This window comes from Pungitius pungitius, chromosome 8, assembly GCF_949316345.1.
Source record: "Pungitius pungitius chromosome 8, fPunPun2.1, whole genome shotgun sequence".
Lineage (NCBI taxonomy): Eukaryota > Metazoa > Chordata > Actinopteri > Perciformes > Gasterosteidae > Pungitius > Pungitius pungitius.
This window is the reverse complement of record NC_084907.1, coordinates 10,197,882-10,221,180: the sequence shown is the minus strand read 5'-3', so window position 1 is coordinate 10,221,180 and position 23,299 is coordinate 10,197,882. Positions and strand designations below refer to the sequence as shown.

Genomic DNA, 23,299 nt, shown 5'->3' with positions numbered 1-23,299 from the left:
ATGTTTGGTTGGTTTGTAGATGTCGTTAAGTGAACTTACATGTAAAATATTTAGTTTATGGCACAATTCCATGTTTTATTTTTTACATGAAAAATTTAAATGACATCTGGAAAGTGAACTTTGGAGGTTGCCTTGTAGGCTTTACACCATCTGCATTTCTCCAATAATCATTGCTGCTGTAGAGCCAACTCGTAACATATGCACATTCTAAAAGAGATTCTCAATAATTCAAATCAGACTAAATTATTTTGTAAAGAGGTCTGCCCAGATCTCTTAACTAATTTAATATTTCAGAGCTATGAAGGTAAGTTAAGTGAGTATAAATTGTAAAAAAAATGTGAGAGGAAGTGTGTGTGTGTGGGTGTGTGTGTGTGTGTGTGTGGATGGGTTTTTTGTGTTGCCATTGTGTCTCTCTGACTTAATAATTCAACACTAATGATTGACTTTGTCAGAAGATTAAGACGGGTCCCAGGAGGAGGAAGCCTCGACCCTCAATGCCATTAAAAACTTTCAGATTTCAAATGTAATTTCCACCTTATTTCCTTTCCCCCCCTCATTTACTGAAACACTGCAATTAATAGTTAAAATATCTACACTGGACACAAATGTCCTTTAGAAGCTCAGAGTGCAGCTTCTCTCCTTATTGGCTGAGGATCAATGCAGTGACCTGCTGTTGATGATGTTTGCAGCTCTGGGGAATCGAAGCCTCTTTGGCCTCTTTACAGTACCCGACCCCAAGCTGGGCCTCTCCTCTGAACCCTCCCCCCCCCGGGGCTCCGTGATCCATAAAGGGGCCTCGATCCCCTCTGTGGAAGACTGGCTCTCCCTTCCTGTCCGCCTCCTCCTGACTTCACACTAAAAGTTACTAATGTAGAAACTATTCACCTTTTCAGGCAGCAGAGCTCTTTGCGCTGTGGATTTCTCTTCAAATGATCCTAATAAATATTTTCATAAAACCAATCTATTTTGAAATGAATGGAGCGCTTGGAAATAGATTGAGAAGGAAAATAGATTATGACACAACAAAAAACAGGCTGAATAAATACTGTGTTCTACTGAATGCACTGTGTATTTAGTGAAGTGACCAGTCCAACAATAGGACTAACTGTGTCCTCGTTGGTCAGGTCATTCCCAGGCCGATACTCGGGGGGCGAAATGGGTACGTAAGTGGTGAGAAAATCATAGTCAAAATAACTACTGAGTTGTAAAAGGCCTCAATATTCCTGTTTAATAGATTAAATACATTTACTGAAATATGGGATTTCTATTCTTAAAGACTTAATTGAAACTTAAGTTAATTGCTTGAGTTTTATTTTTGACATTAGAATGTCTATGTAAGAACAAAAATGGCAAAAATTAAAAAGTGAATGTAGCCCTATGGGAAATTAGGTTGTATCCTGAAATGGTTGTATTTTATTCTTGTTTGTTATTGTTGTTAATAAAGTGGAATTAACGTTTTCATGTTTAAACATTGTATTAGTTGAAGGGATAGTACTCCAATCAGACTTGAGGGCGGGACGTGAGATGGAGCGGGGCCGGAAGAGGGTGAAGGACGAAAAAGAAGGACGAGAAGAAGAAGAAGGGGAATGAAGAAGGATGACGGACAATAACAAAACAGCGTGAAGTGAGATGGTGGAGCAAATTAACGAGAGGAACGGCGAGTGACTCTCAACGATCAGAGACAGCGATATCTGCACGCGTTGCGCTGGGTTCGTTTTGTTTTGTTTATGACGGAACTCTTTTGGGTGGCACTTTGGCGCGAAGTAGCCATTTTTTTGGTAGGAGGCTTCCCCGCTCTCTCCCCTGCGCAACAGCCCTGCACCGTGCATTGGACAACTGATTGGGTACCCACTTTTGTTTTATTTATATTAGTTAGTTACCTGCCGGCTTAGATAAAAACAGGTTTGCCAGAGGTCTGGTGTGGTGATTTGCTGATGTTAAAAGTTCGAAGCTACATCTGAAGTAAGCGACTGGACGCAGTCTAACAACATATATGTTTGAGTGTAAATTTCATGGGAGAGTAATAATACTCAGTCCAATCGGAGCCACAAGCCTTTACTAATATGGAGCCTCTGCGTAGCACGGTAGGTTTGGTTAAAGAGCTCAAAGAGTGGTTCAAAAGAGAAGAACTAGATGAAGACCACTCCCTTATGGTGCTGATTCCAGAAGATGTGGACAATGCACTTATTGAAGAGACTGTGGGAAACGTCAAAGCAGAGTGCAAGTGAGAGGACGGACACTCAGCCTGAAACTGAACCATCTGACAGAGCTGTGCGAGTGCAGAGAAAAGGCGGACCCCACCAGAGTCCCTCCCGAACTACTGCCAGAGGGCACAGCGGAAAAGTAGAGGATTGTCATAGCTGCTGAAAGTCCTGTCGAGAATATTTCTCCAAGCCCGTTAAAAAGTTTGTTGGAAGATCAACTAACGGGTGGATCGGCTGAGTCCATCATTCATGTGGTCGGTGATTTGTTGGCCAAGATGGAGAAACCATCGAGTGAGAACAGCAGCTACCGTCGCCTCCATATGGAGAAGAGTCTTTGGAGCATTGGTTGGAGCATGCGCGCCTGATGGTGGAGGAGAGCGAGTGTTCTTTCAAGGAGAAACGGCGCCGTATCATGGAATGTCTGAAGGGTCCTGCGCTAGCTGTGGTTAAAGCTGTCAGGACTGCTGATCCAGAGGTTAGTCCAGCTCGGTGCTTAGATGCCATTGAGAGTGCTTTTGGATCTGCAGAGACTGGCGAAGACCTGTATTTTGCCTTTAGGTTGTTACAGCAGCAGCCAAAGGAAAAGTTGTCTTACTTTCTTAGGCATTTGGAGTTGTCGTTGAGCAAGGTGGTTGGTCGTGAAGGTCTCCCTCCAGGCTGGGCCAACCGCGCTCGAGTGGAGCAGTTGCTGCGAGGTGCGGTCCACTCGGATATGATGCTGGTCCAGCTCAAGCTCAGGGAACGGAGAGAAGATCCGCCAACTTTCTTGGAACTCCTGAGTGATATCCGCAACGAGGAGGAATATGAGTCTTCAAGGATGAAGCTGAACACATCTATCCAGAGAGTTCATGCGAGGCTCTCCTTGATAGCGGCTCCCAAGTCACAATCATCTTTGAGTCCTGATACATGCGTCACTTACCTGATGTCACAATCCAGCCAGTGTCCGGGTTGGCAATATGGGGGTTGAGCGAAAACCTTTACCTGGGTTATGAGGTGGTGGATATGGCGTTTCCAGAGAAGGTAACAGGCACCAAAGAGAACCTGTCAGTCTTGGCTCTGATTTGCCCAAGTCCCTCAAGTCCTGAGCAGACTCCTGTGATTTTAGGCACCAATGCTAACCTGTTCCAGAGACTCTCCAGACTGTGCAAAGAGACCACAGGAGCCGACATTGCCCAGACACTTGGCATTTAAGCAAGGGACCCAGTCATGCACACCGACCAATCAACTGCTGAGGGAGAAGAGGGGGAGGTGGGATGTGTGAAGTGTGAAGCGCTTACCTTACCTTCTGGGGGTGAGTGCTGTGTCATCTGTGAAGTGGAGTTGAAGCATCCTCTGAATAAAGACATGCTGATGGTTGAAGCCTCACCCATCACTCCGTTACCGGCTGGTGTGCTGCTGCAGCCCATGGTCATACAAGCAGTTCAGCAGTGAATGAGGGCCATTTCACTGTGCTGATCATGAATGAGTCTCGGAAGGATATAGTCATCCCAGTTGGAATCGTCCTAGGATAGCTGTGCCATGCCGATCCAGTAATTCAATTACCCAAGGCGGGAGCTGAGACTGCTCCAACCAAGTTAGATCCTGAGCTACTTCAGTTTGGTGAGTCACCCATCCCTCCTGAATAGACAGAGCGACTCCGTCAAAAGCTGTGTGAGCAAGCAAATGTGTTCTCATTGCATGAGTGGAATGTCGGCCTGGCAAAGGACGTGGAACACCATATCAGGATGACCGATCCAAAACCATTCAGAGAACGTTCCAGGCGCCTTGCTCCAGCCGATATCGATGATGTCCGCAAGCACTTGCAGGAGTTGTTAAATGCTGGAATCATTTCAGAGTCACGTAGTCAGTATGCATCACCAATTGTGATAGCCAGAAAGAAAAATGGGCGTATCAGAATGTGCATTGACTATAGGACCCTTAATAGGCGCACAGTTCCAGACCAGTACACCACTCTGCGCATAGATGAAGCGTTGGACTGTTTAACTGGGAGCAAATGGTTTTCAGCTCTCGATCTGCGCAGTGGGTACTATCAGATTGCCATGGCAGACCAAGATAAAGAGAAAACCGCCTTCATTTGCCCCCTTGGATTTTTCCAATTTGACACAATGCCCCAAGGCATAACAGGAGCGCTGGCGACGTTCCAAAAACTAATGGAGAAAGCGGTTGGCGATATGAATCTCCTGCAAGTGTTAGTATATGTAGACCATCTCATAGTCTTTGGACGCACGTTGGAAGAGCACCAAGGGTGCCTGTTACAGGTGTTAGACAGACTTGAAGAAGTAGGGCTAAAACTCTCCCTTGACAAGTGTCAATTTTGCCAGCCCAGGGTCAAGTATGTAGGCCACATCGTTTCAGCCGATGGTGTTGCTACTGACCCTGATCATTCAATGTCTGATTAATGCCCCCCGTGTTGGCATTTGCCGATGCCAACAAGCCATATGTCTTACATACTGATGCAAGTTTCCAAGGGATTGGTGCCGTGCTTTACCAGGAACACCCAGAAGGGCTAAGGCCCGTCGCCTTTGCCAGCAGAAAGTTGAGCTCTTCAGAACAGCAATATCCAGTATACCAGTTAGACTTCCTTGCACTGAAGTGGGCGGTAGTTGATAAATTCCATGAATACCTTTATGGAGCCAGGTTTACTGTACGCACCGACAACAACCCATTGACCTATGTGCTTACCACGGCCAAACTCAACGCGACTGGTCATCGTTGGCTTGCAGCCTTGGCCACCTATGATTTTGACATTCAGTACCGGCCGGGTAAAGCGAACATAGATGCTGATTTGTTGTCCCGCAACATCCCTGAAGAGGTAGAAGATGGAGAATGGGATAGCATGGCCCAGAATTTGGTGAAGTCCATATGTCAGTGGGTGCAGGTGGAAGACGCACCAGACAAGTCCCTGAGGTGTGTGGAACAGCTAGCAGACACTTCAGCCGGTAGTCCAGACGTGTATGCCTTTTCGTCACAGTTACACTTGAGCTCACTGGAGCAACTGTCAAAATCAGAATTAGTGGCTGCTCAGAAAAGAGATCCAGTGGTTAGGCAGGTGATTGAGGCTGTGAAACAGGGAGTTTGGCCTAGTGGCAAAGACGTAAATCCAGAGATGAGGTTGATGAAGAGTGAAGTTGGCAGACTTGTGATGAGAGATGGACTTCTGTTCCGAGCGAGTAAGAAAGCTGCAGAGGAGACACTGCAGTTAGTACTGCCGGCCCATCTCAGAGAAGTGGTGTTCCATTCTCTTCATGACGACATGGGTCACCTAGGAGTGGAACGACTGACTGAACTTATAAGAGCAATCTTTTTACTGGCCGAGGATGGCTCAAGATGCAGAGCAGTATGTCAGAAATTGTGGACTATGTCTCACTCGCAAAGCACCTGCCAAGAAAGCTGCTCCCCTACATTACATCACTAGCAGCGGTCCGCTGGACCTGGTGTGTATTAACTTTTTGTCCATGGAACCCGATACCCGAGGCATTAGTAATGTCTTGGTGGTGACAGACCATTATACCAGATATGCTGCGAGGAATCAGAAAGCCCTGACGGTAGCACAGATCCTTGTTGAAAAGAATTTGCCTGTTTTCCGTGTGAAACCTGAAGGGGGTCAAGGTGGAGTTAGGACCCTCCATCGAGATCACATCTTACCAATTGGGCCATCGGTGAGGATCCCACCAGCTGAAGATTGTGAGGAAGTCCCTGCGAGACCGAGAACACGCTCAATTAATAAGAGACAAAGACAGGAGGGCACAAAGAGACGTCCGATTCCTCGTCTGATGTGGAGGGTAACAGGTCCTTTAGACCATACCGGGAGTGTATGGAGAACCTACTAAAGAGGAGAGAAGAATATGATGGAGATTCAGAGAGCTCAGAGAACGAGGATGCCAGAGAACTGACTCCTTACGGTGCCGCGGAGGAGCATGAGGCAGACGGAGAAGAAGAGGAAGGGCCTGCACTGACCAACACAGACCTGGAGGATGGGAGAAAAACTGTTGGTGCACCAAGAAAAAGACTAAGCTCAAAATCAAAAACCGATGTCACAGATCCGTGGAAAAAGACCAGTAAAACCAGTGTTGAGACTTACCTATGATGAACCTGGAAAAGCTAGTGAGCAACCACTAACAATTGTGCATAGAGGTATCATTATCAAACTAGGGTAAAACTAGAGCATGTTTAGTTCCAAATAAGTATCCAGTCCTGATGAGCTCTTTCTCATACATAGTTAAAAGAGTGCCTGGTTTATATCTATGAGGACATTTAGACATTTAGTAAGGGGAGGATGTAGCCCTGTGGGAAATTGGGTTGTATCCTGAAATGGTTGTATTTTATTCTTGTGTTAGTTTTTGTTGTTAATAAAGTGGAATTAACGTTTTCATGTTTAAACACTGTATTAGTTGAAGGGATAGTACTCCAATCAGACTTGAGGGCGGGACGTGAGATGGAGCGGGGCCCGGAAGAGGGTGAAGGACGAAAAAGAAGGAGAAACGAAGAAGGATGACGGACAATTACAAAACAGGGTAAAGTGAAATAGTGGAGCGAATTAACGTGAGGAACGGCGAGTGACTCTCAACGATCAGAGACAGCGATATCCCCACGCGTTTTGTTTTGTTTATGATGGAACTCGGATAGAGATCCACTCCGATTATAGGAATGCCGCGGCAATAGCTAGTTGAGCCGGGCTTTAGCTTGGGAGATCCAGAACTGCACGAGAGAGAGAGTATCCAACCCGGCCACTCTTTCAACCATCGGTTCGCGGATCCGGAGTGACCAACACCATGTGGACGTCTGCGACGACGGCTCCAATTCAGACTCGCCAACACCGAGGACGACGAGTGAGTGTTTCCTTTTCAGGTGGCACTTTGGCGCGAAGTAGCCATTTTTTTGGTAGGAGGCTTCCCCGCTCTCTCCCCTGCCCAACAGGCCTGCACCATGCATTGGACAACTGATTGGGTACCCACTTTTGTTTTATTTATATTAGTTAGTTACCTGCCGGCTTAGATAAAAAAGGGTTTGACGGAGGTCTGGTGTGGTGATATGCTGATGTTAAAAGTTTGAAGCTACATCTGAAGAAAGCGACTGGACGCAGTCTAACAACATATATGTTTGAATGTTATTTTATGTGTATTCGTGAATCCCATTTCAAGTAAAGGGTTAAATGTATTCTCTTGTGTACGTGATATGTCTTCCTAAATAATTTCTGCTACAAGGTGCTAAAATAATAGGGATAACAGAGTGTAGTAACCTAGTATTAATTATATAAATGAGTTAAGAACAGTAAAGAATTCGGGCAGCGCACTCCTTTAACAAAGCCAGGACAGCTAGGGGGCTCTACATGAAGGTTGTCATTTTTCAGTTGTAAAGTGAAAAGATTAAATGGAGCAGTTTTTAGGATTTTAAAAACTAGTTATCCAATATTGACTATACGTTATGGTTGCTGCGAGGGTTTCTCCAACAGAAGCCCAAAGCTATGAAGACATTTGGAACATGGTGTATCTTACTGAACATTTAGAACAACAATTTGAGCCACGCAGTCAAACAGCTGACTGGAGGCTTCCAGAGCTGGTGGATATGAGTCAGGAGGCCCAAATGATAAAGGAGGCTGTATTGAAGTCATAACAAAGGAAACAGGGGAAGAGGGAAAAGGCGGCGATGTTCCCACTTACACATCAAAGCGGAGGTTCTGCTTCTCTTCAAAGAAGAAATCAAGGACAAACTTCCTCACGAAATCGGGGTTCAGCGTGTTATCGATGACCTCTGTCCGACCAAACTGGTGGAAAGACCAGAGAGAAGAGAGACAGAGAGGAGGAAAAAGTCAACATCATACCGATCAATCGGAGCATTCAGTAAAGAGCAACTTTTGTAAGTTTGTAAGTTGTTAACCAGAAAACATCTGAGAGAAAGAAGACCTGAGTTCCTGCTCAAACCTCCTTGGATTCAAATGACCCAGTTACATTCATTCTCTTCTATCTTTTCTGTTGCTGTAAATGTAAATGAGTAGGAGGTCTTTGGTTTCAAAGGCTTCATGAAGACAGCTGTCAGTATAAAGGCACATTTACATAATCAATTATCTCAGTACCTTAATGAGAAAATGAGTTGATATACTTTCTGAGAGGATTGAGATAAACAAGGAAAGGCATTATTTTAATTAAACTGATTCAAATCTGATTTCATCATATCTAATCAATATCTTTGCTTCGGATCAATCGTTGGCCTTGTATCACTTTAAAGGTTCCAGATACCAACTGTGACCTGGGGAACCCTGGCACTGTATCTGACTACTGGAACAACGACTACGACTCCCACTCTTAACTTACCACTTTAGGACAAACATTCTATAGTACTAGAATGCTGACTATCCTCATCCTGTCGGGTTGTAATGAACACTCATATCCTCATCCAGTCGCGTGGTGATGAACACTCATTTCCTCATCCTGTCGCAATGTGATGAACACTCATTTCCTCATCCTGTCGCGTTGTGAGGAACACTCATATCCTCATCCTGTCGCGTTGTGATGATCACTCATTTCCTCATCCTGTCGCGTTGTGATGAACACTCATTTCCTCATGTTGTTGCGCTGTGGTGAACACTCATTTCCTCATCCTGTCATGTTGTGGTGATCACTCATTTCCTCATCCTGTCGCGTGGTGGTGAACACTCATTTCCTCATCCTGTCGCGTTCTGGTGATCACTCATTTCCTCATCCTGTCGCGTTCTGGTGATCACTCATTTCCCCATCCTGTCGTGTTGTGGTGATCACTCATTTCCTCATCCTGTCGCGTTGTGATGAACACTCATTTCCTCATCCTGTCGCGTTGTGGTGAACACTCATTTCCTCATCCTGTCGCGTGGTGATGAACACTCATTTCCTCATCCTGTCGCGTGGTGATGAATACTCATTTCCTCATCCTGTCGCGTGGTGATGAATACTCATTTCCTCATCCTGTCGCGTTGTGATGAACACTCATTTCCCCATCCTGTCGTGTTGTGGTGATCACTAATATCCTCATCCTGTCGCGTTGTGATGAACACTCATTTCCTCATCCTGTCGCGTTGTGGTGAACACTCATTTCCTCATCCTGTCGCGTTGTGAGGAACACTCATATCCTCATCCTGTCGCGTTGTGATGAACACTCATTTCCTCATCCTGTCGCGTTGTGGTGAACACTTGGTTCTCAGCCAGGTGACAGTTACGAGCTATTGATCGGACAGCTTCCTCTTACCCCACCGCCACCTCTGTTTTCTGCTTCCCCGAGTCCGGCAGACTCCATACAGCAGAGATGGGAGAACCCCTTTGGGTCAGCGGTCCTCAAGTCAGCGGCGATTTATCAGCTCAATGGAGATTTGGATGTGTGCTGTCAATGGATCTTCCCCTAAACAATGCTCAACAGCATTCTATGGTACCCTTTCCATCCATTGAGGTGTAGTCACTGTCTGTTCCTAAAGGTTACAAAAAGGGATTTTTCCCTCTGAAAGTGAGGGACCGATGTGTCAGCAAGTGCTCAGGTTGTATTTAACATCAACACGCCTTTTTGATCCAGCACTGACGGCATTACACCTGAAGACCACGCTGCCCATTGTCAGTAAATGAGGTAGTTCAAAAAGTGCCTCTAATAGGCTGTCACAATTTGGGTTTTGTTTTTCTTAGAGGCAGAGAGAAAAATCAGTAGGGCGTTCATGGGAGACAATAAATGAAATCCATAAATAAAAGGTCTTGGATGCATGATATTGGTTGAAAGAAATGTAATAATTTATTTTCTTATCAAAGTAGAAAATGTATCACCAATTTCAACTGGAGCAAGGAAGAAAAAAATGTAATAACCTAATACAGCACTGAGGCGGCGGGGTGTGGTTCAGGGAACGGTAGTTAATGAGCACTGATGATAAACAGTGAGCAGGACTGACAGAGGGACTCGCCCAGATGCTCGGGGGCACGGCCGGAGCGAGGAGGAGGAGGAGGAGGAGGAGGAAGAAGCGGTAGCAATCTGGAGAGTTGACAAAGCTGTGCACACAAAAAAATAAAAGAACTGGCAGAAGTGCCGTGTATCTGTGTATCTGTCCAAGAACCCGCGGGGTCCCGGCTACAAAAACAGTAGCTTACAGCAGCAAAAAGTTGTTCAGCACAAGAAAAACAACCACAACCACACACATAAGTATAAACTTGCATCAAAAGCTTTGCGAGTTTACGCAGCCCGCAAGGCTGTGATTGGTCTGCTAACTGCATCCTTTCAGGAGTCTCACATTTCCATAATTCCACCATTATTAAATGAAAGATTTTTTACGAGAGAATGAATCAGTTTGAAGACTTTTTGTCAAAAGAAATCCATAAATATGACCACTGATACAACCCGTCATTGACGGACTATAAGGACGTCGGTTTCAATCTGACATTGTACTTACATGCCTTGATTTGATTTCCTTATAATCAGTGGACACACGCTCAACACAATGTACCTCTACGGGATAAAAAAAGTGTATTATGTAATAAGATGAAGAGATGCCCTGTAACAACAGAGCCCACCTTCCTGGTCCCTCCCAGGACAAGATGCTGACCCTGGTTCTGAAGGGGGATGAAGTGGCCTATTTGTCTGAGTTGAGAGAAAAGGCCTTAAAAGAAACAACAGCAAAGAGAGTAATAGTTTTAGTGTTTTTGAAAGTCCAAAGAAATGACAGAGGCGAGAGGTGCACATAAAAATGTAATAAAAGAGATGTATCTCTTCCACGTTCACACACACACACAGAGACACACAAGAAGTCTTTTTTAAATAGATTCTCCTTATGTTTACGTTGAATGTGCAGTTTGCACACACAACCGTCTTTGTTTTTTGGCAAAACTATTCTCTGTATTGGTGTGAGAAATGGATCTCTGCTAATTGCTTCAAAAACGGCCTCAAGCCAAATGCGCCAATGTGTGGAGGCGGCCCACGCGCTACAAGCTGCTGACAATATGTGTGACACAGGGAGGATGCCTGTTTCCTCTTGCTCGTTGACAGGCGGCTACGCTGACGTCCAGTTTCAATCGGTTGAGGTTTCTAAAAAAGAAAAGGTATTGGAGGACGTTGCAGATGCAGTGGACCCCTAAGGGCCTCCGTTGCAGGAGGAGAACAGAGAGGCGGCGAGGAAAAATAAAGTGGAGGATGCTCACGGATAAACTTGCATCTTCTCACAGAGGCAAGAGGCCTTTCTGATTTCTGATGGAGGCATGACACTTGATCTCTTTCTTAATCCGTGAAAGGGTTACTACTCTTTTGCTTCCGCAAACCCAATCTCTCCCCCTGCAACTCGCTCGGAAGTTTAAAAAAAGGTTCCCTCTACGGACGCACCAGAAACTCAGTCCAGCTGAAAATAGTTCACCCAGCGAACCAGTCCCAAATAGAGCAAGAAGCATTAAAACCTTCGGTCCGATGTGGCCATGAAAACTTTCAGTTGAATGTTGTACTTTGGTCCCAAAGTGTGCAACATTAGCACGAAAGCCCACAACAAGACCAACGTGTCACTAACTTGTCATTGGAAGCATTGAAATAGAATAGTCAACAACATTAGCTATTTAGCCCGTTTTAGAATGTGTGGAGCTGGCGGCTGGTCAGCGGCAGGTAGCCGGGATCACACACTCCTCCCCCTGCAAGCGGGATCCACGGAGCGCGGCTCTACGCTGAGCGCTTGTGCGTTGGGCGTTGTGTGTGTGTGTGTGTGTGTGTGTGTGTGTGTGTGTGTGTGTAGCGCTGCTGAAAGCCTCCTCTCTTCTCGGGACTGATTGGGGCTCACTGGGGTCTGTGGATGTGTTTGGATCCCTGCTGAGGTGACAATGATTTTCTCAGATAGCACAAAGCCCAAAGGACGAGGACGAGACGAGGGTTGTCAATATGTTTCCACATGTAGCCACATGTTGAAGGGCAGCCTCTGATGAGGTTCTTGTTACCTTGTGTTTGCTATGAACCTCTGATCAGTGGGACCGTCGCAGGCCACTTCCCGGCTGCTCAGACTCTTTTGGGCGTCACCTCAGTGGAGGAAAGCATTGGCCGTTCTCTTTTATCTCTGATGTGGGGAGAATGCCGAAATGCTTTTTGACGGTCCGATGTTATTTTTTTCACCCGTGGCTTTATTTTCATCTCAATATTGCAGCTTTTATTTCATCAGCAACTAAAAGTGTGTCTGTGCTACTTCTGCTCTCCGATGGACACACGCTCAAACGGCTGAAGCACTTCAAAGGGACTAATACAATACATTTCTCACTGGAGCTGCGTGTATTGATGTGATTTCACACTACAAGTGATCATTTTGAAATTCAATACTTCCGATGGCAAGCGGCAGATACTAAAACCTATTTTTTCATATCCAGATTATAGCCACATAGTCTTCAAAAACATCTCATGAGTTCTTCATTGTATTAATGGATGTAGACCACAAGCTTTCTAGCATTTGAATTGAGATCATTAACATTAAAAAGTGTATTAAAACTACAAGATCAGCAGTACAATGGTTCATTTTGTGAAGAAGAGTGTAATTTATAGATCTTACAGAGAAAATCAGATTTACTAGGTCACACTTTTAAAAGAAACCAGTTTCTTTAAACTTAGGCTATTTAAGTATCCGTCTCGTCTTCATCATACTGTCAGGGCCATTTCTCTTCTGTGAGATGTCAACTATTCTTAACTCAAACTATGTGATCAGCCTACTTCCTTATCTTTAAAGACAAGACAAATTAATTGACGAGTTCTGCAACACAAAACCACCATTTCATCCGAACAGAGAGAATTAAAAGGGTTTTCAACTCACCTCTCTCCACTCCTTGGTCCCCAGGCCTTGCACGTATAAAACCACCACTGAGAAGACAAACAAAGAGAATCGGTTTAAGAGCAGAGCACTTTTTAAATGTTGAGATAAATGCTCTCAGAATCCAACAGGAGGACGGCAGTCAGTCCTGCCGGCTCTGCTTCCAGTCAAAGAAACAACACAATCCTTATAGAAGCAAAGAGAACTCAAACATGTCTTTAGTTCACAATAACAGTGAAAAGGATAATTTATTCCACTACATTTGTTAAACAATGGACTTTATTCGTCCACCAAGCTTCCAACAGGTGTTACCAGTTGAAATAGTGGAAAGCTCTATATGCTTTATTAATGCAGGTATTCATGTTTTCACAACCTGTCCTGTGGTTCAGCGGAGAGCAAGGTCATCACCACTTGTTTCCATGACAATGTTTCCTTGGGTGAGAACCGTGGTCCCCAAGTGCTCGAGTGGCTCAGACTACGTGAGTCAATCGTGTGAGTGTTAGATACTCCTGATGGGCAGGTGTCACTGTGGGTGGTAGCTCCTGTCATAAGAGTGTGAATGGGTGTGAATGGGTGAATGAGGGTCCTCTCCTCTCTGCTGTGTGTTTCAGCAGTTTAGTGCATCTTTCAGAGTCACCGGACTGTTGGTCCCAGTCAAGTTAAACATGGCTTCGTACAACTGCTGAGGAGCTCAGACAATTTACATGAGATAGGTGGAATAAAATGTTTTTAATGCAATATCACAATCTTAAGCTTAAGTAAGTAAGCATTGGTCACACAGATCACAGCTTCTGCCTGTAATCAATGTTTTGGTTTTGGTGATTTTTTAAGAGAAAGTTTCCATCCGGCTGGTAGTTTAATCCACTCTCCTCTTGCAGTTTCTCTGTAGTGTTTCCCACACAGACTGATCTGTGTTTGGTGTATTTATTTATTTTTTATTACTATTTAAATCATGCACTGTATTCGTTCAGCAGCATTTCCTCCCCCTGCTCTCCTATGGTGGCGAATCACAAAATTCGAGAGAGATTGGGAGATTTAAAAATGATTAGAAACTAAGAAATAACAATAAAGAACAAAAAAAAAAACAGTTTACCTTGTGGAGACAATAAAAGAATCTGTGAAAGTTATTTTATGGTCCTAGTACTACGGCCTTCCTTTAAAAGAGTAACCTAAAGCACATTGTAGGGTTTGTGTAAAATGACCACTGTGTACCACCAACACCTTCCATCAGCTAGTGTTGCTACGGAGAATATGGCTGCATGAGGAAGAGAAATTGATAAATCAAGCTTTCCACAGTCCATTCCTCCTCCCACAATCCCCTCGCCTCCCTTCCCTGCCATCGCCATGGTAATGGCTGTCCTCGAGCACATCCTGGTTCTGCTCGAGCGGGACGGCAGGCCAGTCAACCACGACAACCCATCCAGCGCTGGGACCCGTACACATCCTCATTTTCTCCAGGAGGAAGAGGAGAAGAGAGGAAAACAGGGTCAAGCTAAATTAATAAATACCATTACGAGAATAAAAAAGGCTTTAGGGACAGTTGGCTAACGTGTCCTGTTTGGAAGGGAAAAAGAAAGTGAAATATTGTCGGTTGGGCACAAATGTATAAAGATATGCACTATGGGTGTTCTGTACTTGATGGAGGAAGCATTGACTGTGATGCGTGACTTGAGCCCTCTCTGGACAGTCATGGCTGTTTGCAGCCTGTTCACTGTTCAATGAATTCAGTGTTCATGGATACCCCACAAAATCCACAGCCTACTAAAGCTCTGGCTTTCACCACGTAGTGAACCAGTAAGAATATTCATGTGTCCGACTCCAGAACTCACCATAAGAGAGGCTTAGTGAAAGGTAGAAAGCAGCACGGAGGCCAGTGAAAGTCTTATGGTGGTTACTTTACGTAGTCTCTCTTTGGTGCTGCTGCTTTGAAGGAGACAAAAAAAAATTGCGTGACCTTAATTGACTCGTTTCTGGTTTTTAAAAATGAACATATAACATTATTTTTACTGTATCCATTCCCACTGAGGACAAACGCAAGATGCTGTGGTGCAAACAAGGGTTTATGTGCAAGGCGATTCAAATTGTGCTTCCTTTTGTATTTTGTGGTTTAGCAGTATTCCACAAGCAGGAATATGAGGCACAGTGAGAAGAGAGAATTATTTCTCATCTCCTTTGCACACGTTCCATCCTCAGGAGGAACTGTTCTCTGGCAGGTGAAAAGAAATGGAGACAAAATAGCGACAAAATGGAGACGTGATAAGTGGCGGACATGCAGAACTGTCATCCGCAGGAAATTAGTGGCAGCTGCAGAGGACTGCAGTGCAAATGGAAAACAAGAAGGTGTGTTTGATTACTTGTGGTGGATAACTATAATTTAAAAATGCAGATGTAGTGACAGGCTGGAGGCCTTTTGGTAAGTGCAGCCAATGAATAGTGGTTTGGGGTGTTTTTTAAGCAGTGTTTTTGAGACTTGTGTGATGAACCGTCGATGTGAGTAAAAACGTTTCACGTGGGGCTGTGACTGGACATCGCTTCCGCCTATTTGTGCCGATGATGTATTCAATCAAGAATTGAATCTCACGGGCAGAGACGAAGGCACAGCCGAAGCCTCGAGTCATTTAAATCAGCGTCGCCCGGCACTCGGAGCGGGAACAGGCCAATGGGACGGACACTTGGAGAGGAGCTGTGCTGCCCGTGAGTCATCACAATACAACTCAGTTCACCACTTCACTTGAATTCTGCACCTTATTTAATAGAAAACCCGCCACAGTGCTGGGCTAGTAATAGGTCCCAGCTGATGTATGAATGGACCTCCAAGGGGAAAACTTGATTATGAACTCTATTAAAATAAAGAGAGAGAATGTAGACCTCCAATGAAAGGCTGCTTTCAAGGTGATTGGAATGCGTAACGGAGAGCTAACGATTAAATCTTCACCTTCCCTACGTATTCATTGTGTGAGCCACTTCCTGTAGGGAACATCACATTAGATATGAAACTAAATCTGATGTTTGGATCTGTAAATGGTAAATGTACTCGTATAGTTCTCTAGTCTTCCAACCTCTCCGAGCGCTGTTACACTACATGTCATCATTCCCCCATGCACGGATGACAGGGGTTGTGATATTGCCCAACATGAAAAGCCGAGCTGGGGATTGAACTGCCAACCCTTTGAAACTAACACAAAGTCGTATCTGAGAACAGGTGAACTCTCACAGACAGTCAGTCAAGTCACTCAGTCACTCTGTGTGCGATTTATTGACTCTGGATCCAGACCGCATCAAGTACCAGGAGGCGTGGACAGTGAGTGCTGCGTGCCATTATCAGCGCGTATCGACCCGTCGCGTTGGGGCCGCGCCCTACGGGTCAGACGGAGGGGTCCGACCGGGGCACATCAAAGAGCTGAGTGGGCATCGTGGCCATAGCGAGTACGGATTCCCACTGGACGGATTCCCTCTGAACTGGTTTGAAGTTCTGGACCCTCCATGACGGTCCCCGACCTGTGGCCAGCACAGGAGGGAAGGCTCATCAATAAAGGATGAGTGGCCTGCTAAGAGGAGAGTCGCGGAGGAGAAGGCAGGCGCTAATGTTGCATGATGAGAATCTAGTAACTTTAACACTACATTTGCTGCTTCCTTCTTCCCTGAATAAAACTTTTTCAGAGTTGGCTTTACATCACTTTAACCACTTTGTGGTTGTTCCAGACAAATCAGACTGTTACACAACAGAACACACAGCGCTCCATCCTCGTAGTCTGCTGCAAATGTTCAAAGGGAATCTCTTTCATTTTGGTGTTAAGTTCTTCAACACTGAGATCCGAGGCTCCTTCATCTGTGCTACAGAGGAACAGAGGAGCAGCCGCTGTGGAATACACACCAGCCAACAGACACAACACATGTACACACGCAGTGTAACACAGGCAAGCACGGGCCCACTGATGACACACACGCGTCAGACAAATAGGCCACAATGAACCCTTACAAGGCAGAGTGGAGTACCTGTGACACACACACTCCCACACACACACTTTGACCAGTCACGTGCAGTCTTTTTAGTGCTCAATCTTAAATTCAACCAAGACGTCTATTATTCTGATTATGAATAATATATACTGTATGTGTCTTTTTTTAAGGACATTCTTCAAATACATCTGCTATCCTACCCCCCCCCCCCCCAAGACCCCACACATCAAACCAGGGAAACACAGAACTATTCTTTCATTTCATTAACTGGCCTGAATTCTATTGATTTCTATTCTTTTCTATTTTTGTCCTCATTATCCCTTTTTAGTCTTTTAAATTGCAATAAAAGATAATCATTACTATTGCAATAAGATTCTTTTAAGATGCAATGCCAGAGCTTTTTACATGTTCAAAAAAAAAAAAAAGAGAAATGCTTTTTGTGCAATTGTACAATGAATGATGAGAAAATGCTGGCCCTGTGAAACAAATGGCCGGAGGATGCAGACAATATGCTCCTTGTGTTCAGCCTGATTTGAGACGGGAGCAGAGGAGGTGTCATCCATGTTCCCACAGCGAGGAGGTGGCAGCTATCAATAACCGAGACAGCAAAGCTCCTCTGACTTTAACAAAAGACTTACATCCAATACAATAGATCATTAAATAAAATAGAAAGATTTGGTCATTAGTAATTTACACGGTTAAAAGCTACTGTTAGGACCTATATTTTCCTTTTGATTAGTTTATAAAATGTCTGATGACAACCCTGATGAGGATGATGAAAAGGTGAAGCGCGTCGATGCTTAACGCCTTTCTCTCTGTCTCAATAACACGATAATCAAGCAGAAATCTCTTCTATCCGTCAACCTTTGTCTTCTGCTGATTGTGCTTCCACTGTTCTTCCCTTTCTCTCCTTTTCTGGTACCTTAAATAGTGTCACACGGATTGTTTTCCACCAATAACCAAGTCCCATGTTCGGTCTGTGTGCGTGTGGCCAGCAGTGGTTCATCTCCCGTGGCTCAGCTGCCCTAATTGGAAACAAACTTGATAGAAAGTGTCCCGGTGGACCCCGGGGGACGCGGCTTTTCATTGACTGGCTGCCGCTCGCCGCGTCAGGGCTCACTGGCGATGAGGAGCACGAGGCCGGGATTTAATGAGCGCTGCGGGGAGCTGAACACGTTCACCCGAGCTGCGCGTCGTACCATGTAAATTGGCCTTGGGTGACGTGACATCGCTCTGACGCTGAAATGACAAACATGAAAACTTGATTTCATTTGAAATAAAGAAGGAGAAAATGGCAGCAGTTACCTGGATCTGACTTGGAGAAGGTGTCCATGTCCAACAGGTTTCTGCAACAAAAGAAAATAGCTCGTCAGACAACTCCGATCATTTTGCATCCGGTCCCATTAACTGATGAACAGTTTGAGTTTCATTCATTTGTGATCTGCAGTGGTTGGCCACGTCAGAGTGTTGTTTAATAACCCGTTAAACAAAGAACACAGTGTGTACAGTGTGACGAAGAGGCAGAGGCATTCGGATCCATTTGCAGTACTTTATTCAAGCAGGAAAGCCAGCGGCGAAATGCCGACATAAAACTCAAAAGCAGCCAAAGTGCAGGGGCAACCCCGTGATTGAAAGGCAGAGCACACAAAGGCCCGGGGTTCCAAAACTATCACAACGTCCACGTCAAAATCACGAGCTCCAAACAGAATACTCTAGAGACAGGTCATAGGTGCAACAAGACTTCCCAAATGAACAGAGGACGGGGGAGTCTAGATAAAGGGGAGCTGATGGCACACAGGTGATTCTAATACAGTGATCAGGGAGCAGAGGTGGATTATGGGAGATGCAGTCCTAGTACTCTGGAGAGAGGGATCTGGTGAAACCAGGAGGAGGCGTTGTCGGGCGTTCGGTGACAGGAGGTCAACAGAACATCTCACACATGATGTTTCTCGGCGGCCATCTCAGTGTAAAATTCTGATTTGAACCAATAGCACTAAAGATCAGAAACCTACTAAGGCAGCAGCTTCCTTCAGAATAAACAGCCTAATGGAAGCTTAAAAATGTGACTTATCCTCCAAACCACTTTGTTCTATACGTTTCATTTCAAACGTTGATCCAAATAAAAGGTTTCTAATGGAGGGACTTTGAGCCTGTCATGTGTCAATAGGTCAATATAGAGACCACATTAAGTTTGTTTTTTTCAAACATTGGCCAATTCCACTGTTCCTTTTTTTGAAAAATCGAAGAAATGTAATATACATGGTTATATTCTTTTATGGTTTATGTCATTGAAACTGGGTCCTCTCTACTTCCAGCAGTGACTGTTCTGTTTCCACAGAGGTGCAGAGCTTACAGTGGAAAATTAAAGCTTCAGAGAGAAACGTGTGTCAGGAGCCAAACAACGTATAAGACGGTGTTTGTTTGCTTTTACTTAGACAGTGATGAAAAATGGAAAGGAACACTGTGACTGTCAGCTTGTTCCCCGGTCGATAATGTTAGAGATGACACTTCTTCATCTTTTTCTCATTTTGTAGCTGCGTCCAGAGAAATGATTCATACAAGCTCAAACAAACACGAAGGAGCATCACAACACAGACATCAAATGAAATCATCAGCAGGATTAGGGCCCCATTTCCTCCAAACAACTTGACACATCAGTGAGGATCGAACAGAAACAGTTGTTACAACACGACAGTGGAGGCAAAATAAGCTCTGAATCATTACGGCCTTTTCCCATGGCTCTCTGACAGTTAATTTTACTCCTGTACATTCATGTATCTACCTGTCAATCACGATTCATCAGAACTGCTGAATGTGCCTGATTTGTAGTCGGCCAACACGAACACTGTGATGCTGAAGATGACTTCTTGGTGATGCCATATAAAAGTAATGGATGTATTGTAGTTTCAGGATGAATTACAATAGTAATTATAGCAATAGTTCAATCTAGAGGAGATGAAGGCGTGGACGAGCTTCTCTAAGTGGCAAAGTTTGGAGATGTTTTTGAGATGATAGGAGGACGTTTTTGCACAGGTATGTGGTGACGGTGGTGCATGGAGTAGAGCTGTCAAAAAATGTAAAAAAAACATGCGTTAAAAATGCAATGTAAGTCGCTTTGGATAAAAGCGTCAGCTTAATGTAATGTGTTTGATATGGTCATTAAAAGTCAGGCAAAGGTCAAACGCAGATTGGTAACTGTGGAGGAGAGGGGGGTGACCTGACTGAAAGGTGAGATGGGTTAAGGAGGATAACTGAACCTGGTGTAAAGGGCTTCGGTTTTGGAACCGTTTAGCTGGAGAAAGTAGTTGCTCATCCATCCCTTTATCTGCCCAAGACAAGCCAGACAAGACTCGACATGGCTGCACTTTTGGTCGAGAGTCGAGAATGAGGATTGGAGACCGTTGACCTCTGGAAGACACTGATCTTACCGAGGGGACCAGGTCTCTGCTTTGAATGTGTCCTCATGCTGGAGACCTTGAGGACATGATATGAGGGAAGTTGGGTATCCAATCAGTGCCCCCCTGCCCCCATGCTGGGGTTGACATTCTCCCACTGAGAAGTCCTGGCGCTCACTGACCTACCTGGCATTTCACTCTAAAAGCACAGCACAGTAACTTTTTAAATAGATATATAGTTGTACAGTAGGGCTAGGATTGACACCGTACATTTCTCCGAGTCTGTCCCCCCACAAATCGACGTCCAGGAATTGACTTCCCAGTAAAGGGCCCATGATGCCAGTCTCAACTGGTTCACAACCCCCCAATGATCACAACCTGATGACAAGCCACAACCCAGGAATGTTTTCAACTCAAAGTTGACAAGATGGTGCAGTATGATGTCCACCTACTGAAGTAGTTTAAAATGTGAACTCTTCATCATTAATAAACAGAGTCAGAACACAGTGACAGTAACTGAATGCAGTTCACATGCATGCCGAACCACAGGATCCATGCGGATAGACAGCGGCGCGTTGTACCTCTGCTCATTTCTGCGGTTTCTTCAGTTTCAAAGTATTGTTGCATGCTCACCACAACCACCTGCTGGCCTGGACTCAAATAAAGATTCTCTGCCTGCTACTTTCTGATTCTTTGAGAGGAGCCGGGTTTGGGTGAAAGGTCGGCTGGCTGCTGTAAGAAAAGAGAAAGGAAGCACTGCTTCCCTCCACACTGTCTGTCTGTGAAGACCACATGCAGAGTGACACATGAGGTGACGCAGCTGTGCACACACACAGTTACCATATGCTTACACTGCAGACAAACCTGAGAGGCGAGGCGGAGCCTCCATATTCATATCAATGGGTGATCAAATCACATTTTGTAAGTTTGGGCTGATCTGTTCCACAGATTGACAGGCGCTCTACCAGCTGTGGATGCAGCGATAAGCCCGATAAGAGAAGAGATCACACATTGTCACACACACTGTTTTCATGACAGAGCTGAGACGGAGGCTGCATAAGAGCTGCCTTTAATGCTGCCTGCAGCCAAAATTTAACGAGGGCTGGTGGTGGCGGGCGTGGTTGGGCGCAGCTGCAGAGGGGACAGAGTGGGGGGGGGGAGTGGGTCAGCCTCAGCTGTAATCCGTTTTAACCAATGTGTTCTTCTCACATACGGAGGACTGACGGGGGACGAGCAGCGGGGGGAGACGACACCAGACGGGACACGCGGCCTGTGTAGCCTGTGCAGAGAAAACCTTGGTACCGATCCGTAAGAGAACCCAACGGGTAACGGGATTTGTTACAAGGCTGTTTGCACCTTTAAATCAACACGTCTGCATGACACTAGTATGGTAGGAGTCTGGGTACCCACCAAAGGAAATACATGAAGTCCACCATTATAGAGCTGCAACTAACGATTATTTTAATAATCGATTCATCTGTCGATTATTTGTTCGATTAATCGATGAATCGGATAAAAAAATAAAAAATGTAAAAACATTAATTTCCAACCCTTTATTGAAAAATAGAACTGACTGTGCACTTTCTAAATATCTTTTGCACTAACAGATTGCTCCTTGAACATCTCTAAGTAAGCAAATAAAATGGACTAACACAAAAAACATACACACATCGCATGATGTATACTTTACAGCCGCCAAATTAAATATATTAGGCACAAAATCATGAATCATCCCCGTGGTGCTCCCGTGCCAGGCCATGTCGCTTTTGCATATCTTGCAATCAGACATGTCAACCGCTCCCGAAAATATCCCGGACCGACCTTTCTCCTGATTTCCACCCGGACATCAATATTGCTGCACCACCCGTCACTGGGCGCGCTGTTTCAGACCGAACAATAATAAAGGTTACACCTTGAAGTCGAGCGCGGCGATTTAGAACGTAAAAACTACTGGCGCTGCAAAGAAAACCGCAGCACCCCCCCCCGTTGCCCGCTACGACATTTCAGTGTGAAATATTTAGATCACATTGGCTTCTCTTCCTCCGCATGTTTCAGAACAGTAGTACGGGTCTCTCCGATGTTCTGCTGCGCGAGCGCTCAACTTTTTTTTTCTCAGCTCTGCGCGGCGCGCGCAACTTTCTTTTAATACTCAAAGATAATAGTCGCGCGACACAACGAATCGATAATGAAATTCGTTGCCAACGCTTTTAATAATCGATTTTAATCGATTTCATCGATTCGTTGTTGCAGCCCTACACCATTATATCATTCAAATTGCCTCAGTACTCTTTTGTGGTGGTAAATGGGGCGTGCTTGTGAAGAGCTTCAGCACCATGTGTCATCATGACCAGAAAATATGTTTTCAAAGGACTCACATCCGGATCCAAGCGACCTTTCTGGCCAGGAACAAAACGCTGACACTGAACACAGCAAAGTCCAACCGGCAGTCATGGAGATCACAGATGAAACCAGAAGGTTCCTTCCAGTCACAAAAGGCGTCAGTTGAACGTGCTACATCTGAATGACCAGACAGGTGTCCTCAACAGAGGACCCACACAGCTTCCCCAACTGCTGGGTCTCTCTCGCTTTCCATGCACGTCCTTAGCCACCAGCCCCACAAGCTCCTTACACAACTTACACAAACCGGGGCTGCTGTTGATGTTGTTGCCCTTATTGTTTAATCGACACCATTTAAAGTGCCTTTGGGAACCTTTTAGATCAATCCCCAATACTCAGTGGTTACCTTAGCGGCGAAGTGCTTCGCAATTTCAGACACTCACTGAAATGAGGCCTAAGCAAACACAAACATCTGGCTGATATACAGAAGGAGACAGGTGTGAATTAGTGTCCTAACTGATTGCTACAATATTCCCTCCATTTCCTCGACATCACACCGTTCTGCTGTTGTTTCACTCCATCGCCTCTAGTGGCTCCTTTTGGACTTCCTCCCATCCTGTTCCAGGCCTATGAGC

General features: G+C 45.1%; 1 protein-coding gene across 1 annotated transcript in view; it reads right to left on the bottom strand.

The window, feature by feature from the left end:
- LOC119230141 (copine-9-like) overlaps positions 1-23,299 on the bottom strand; it is an 84,800-nt gene that overhangs the window by 56,564 nt on the left and 4,937 nt on the right. Inside the window, 3 exon segments of the mRNA XM_037491164.2 lie at positions 7,865-7,968; positions 12,976-13,022; positions 18,238-18,278. Coding sequence (XP_037347061.1) covers positions 7,865-7,968; positions 12,976-13,022; positions 18,238-18,278 — 192 coding nt within the window.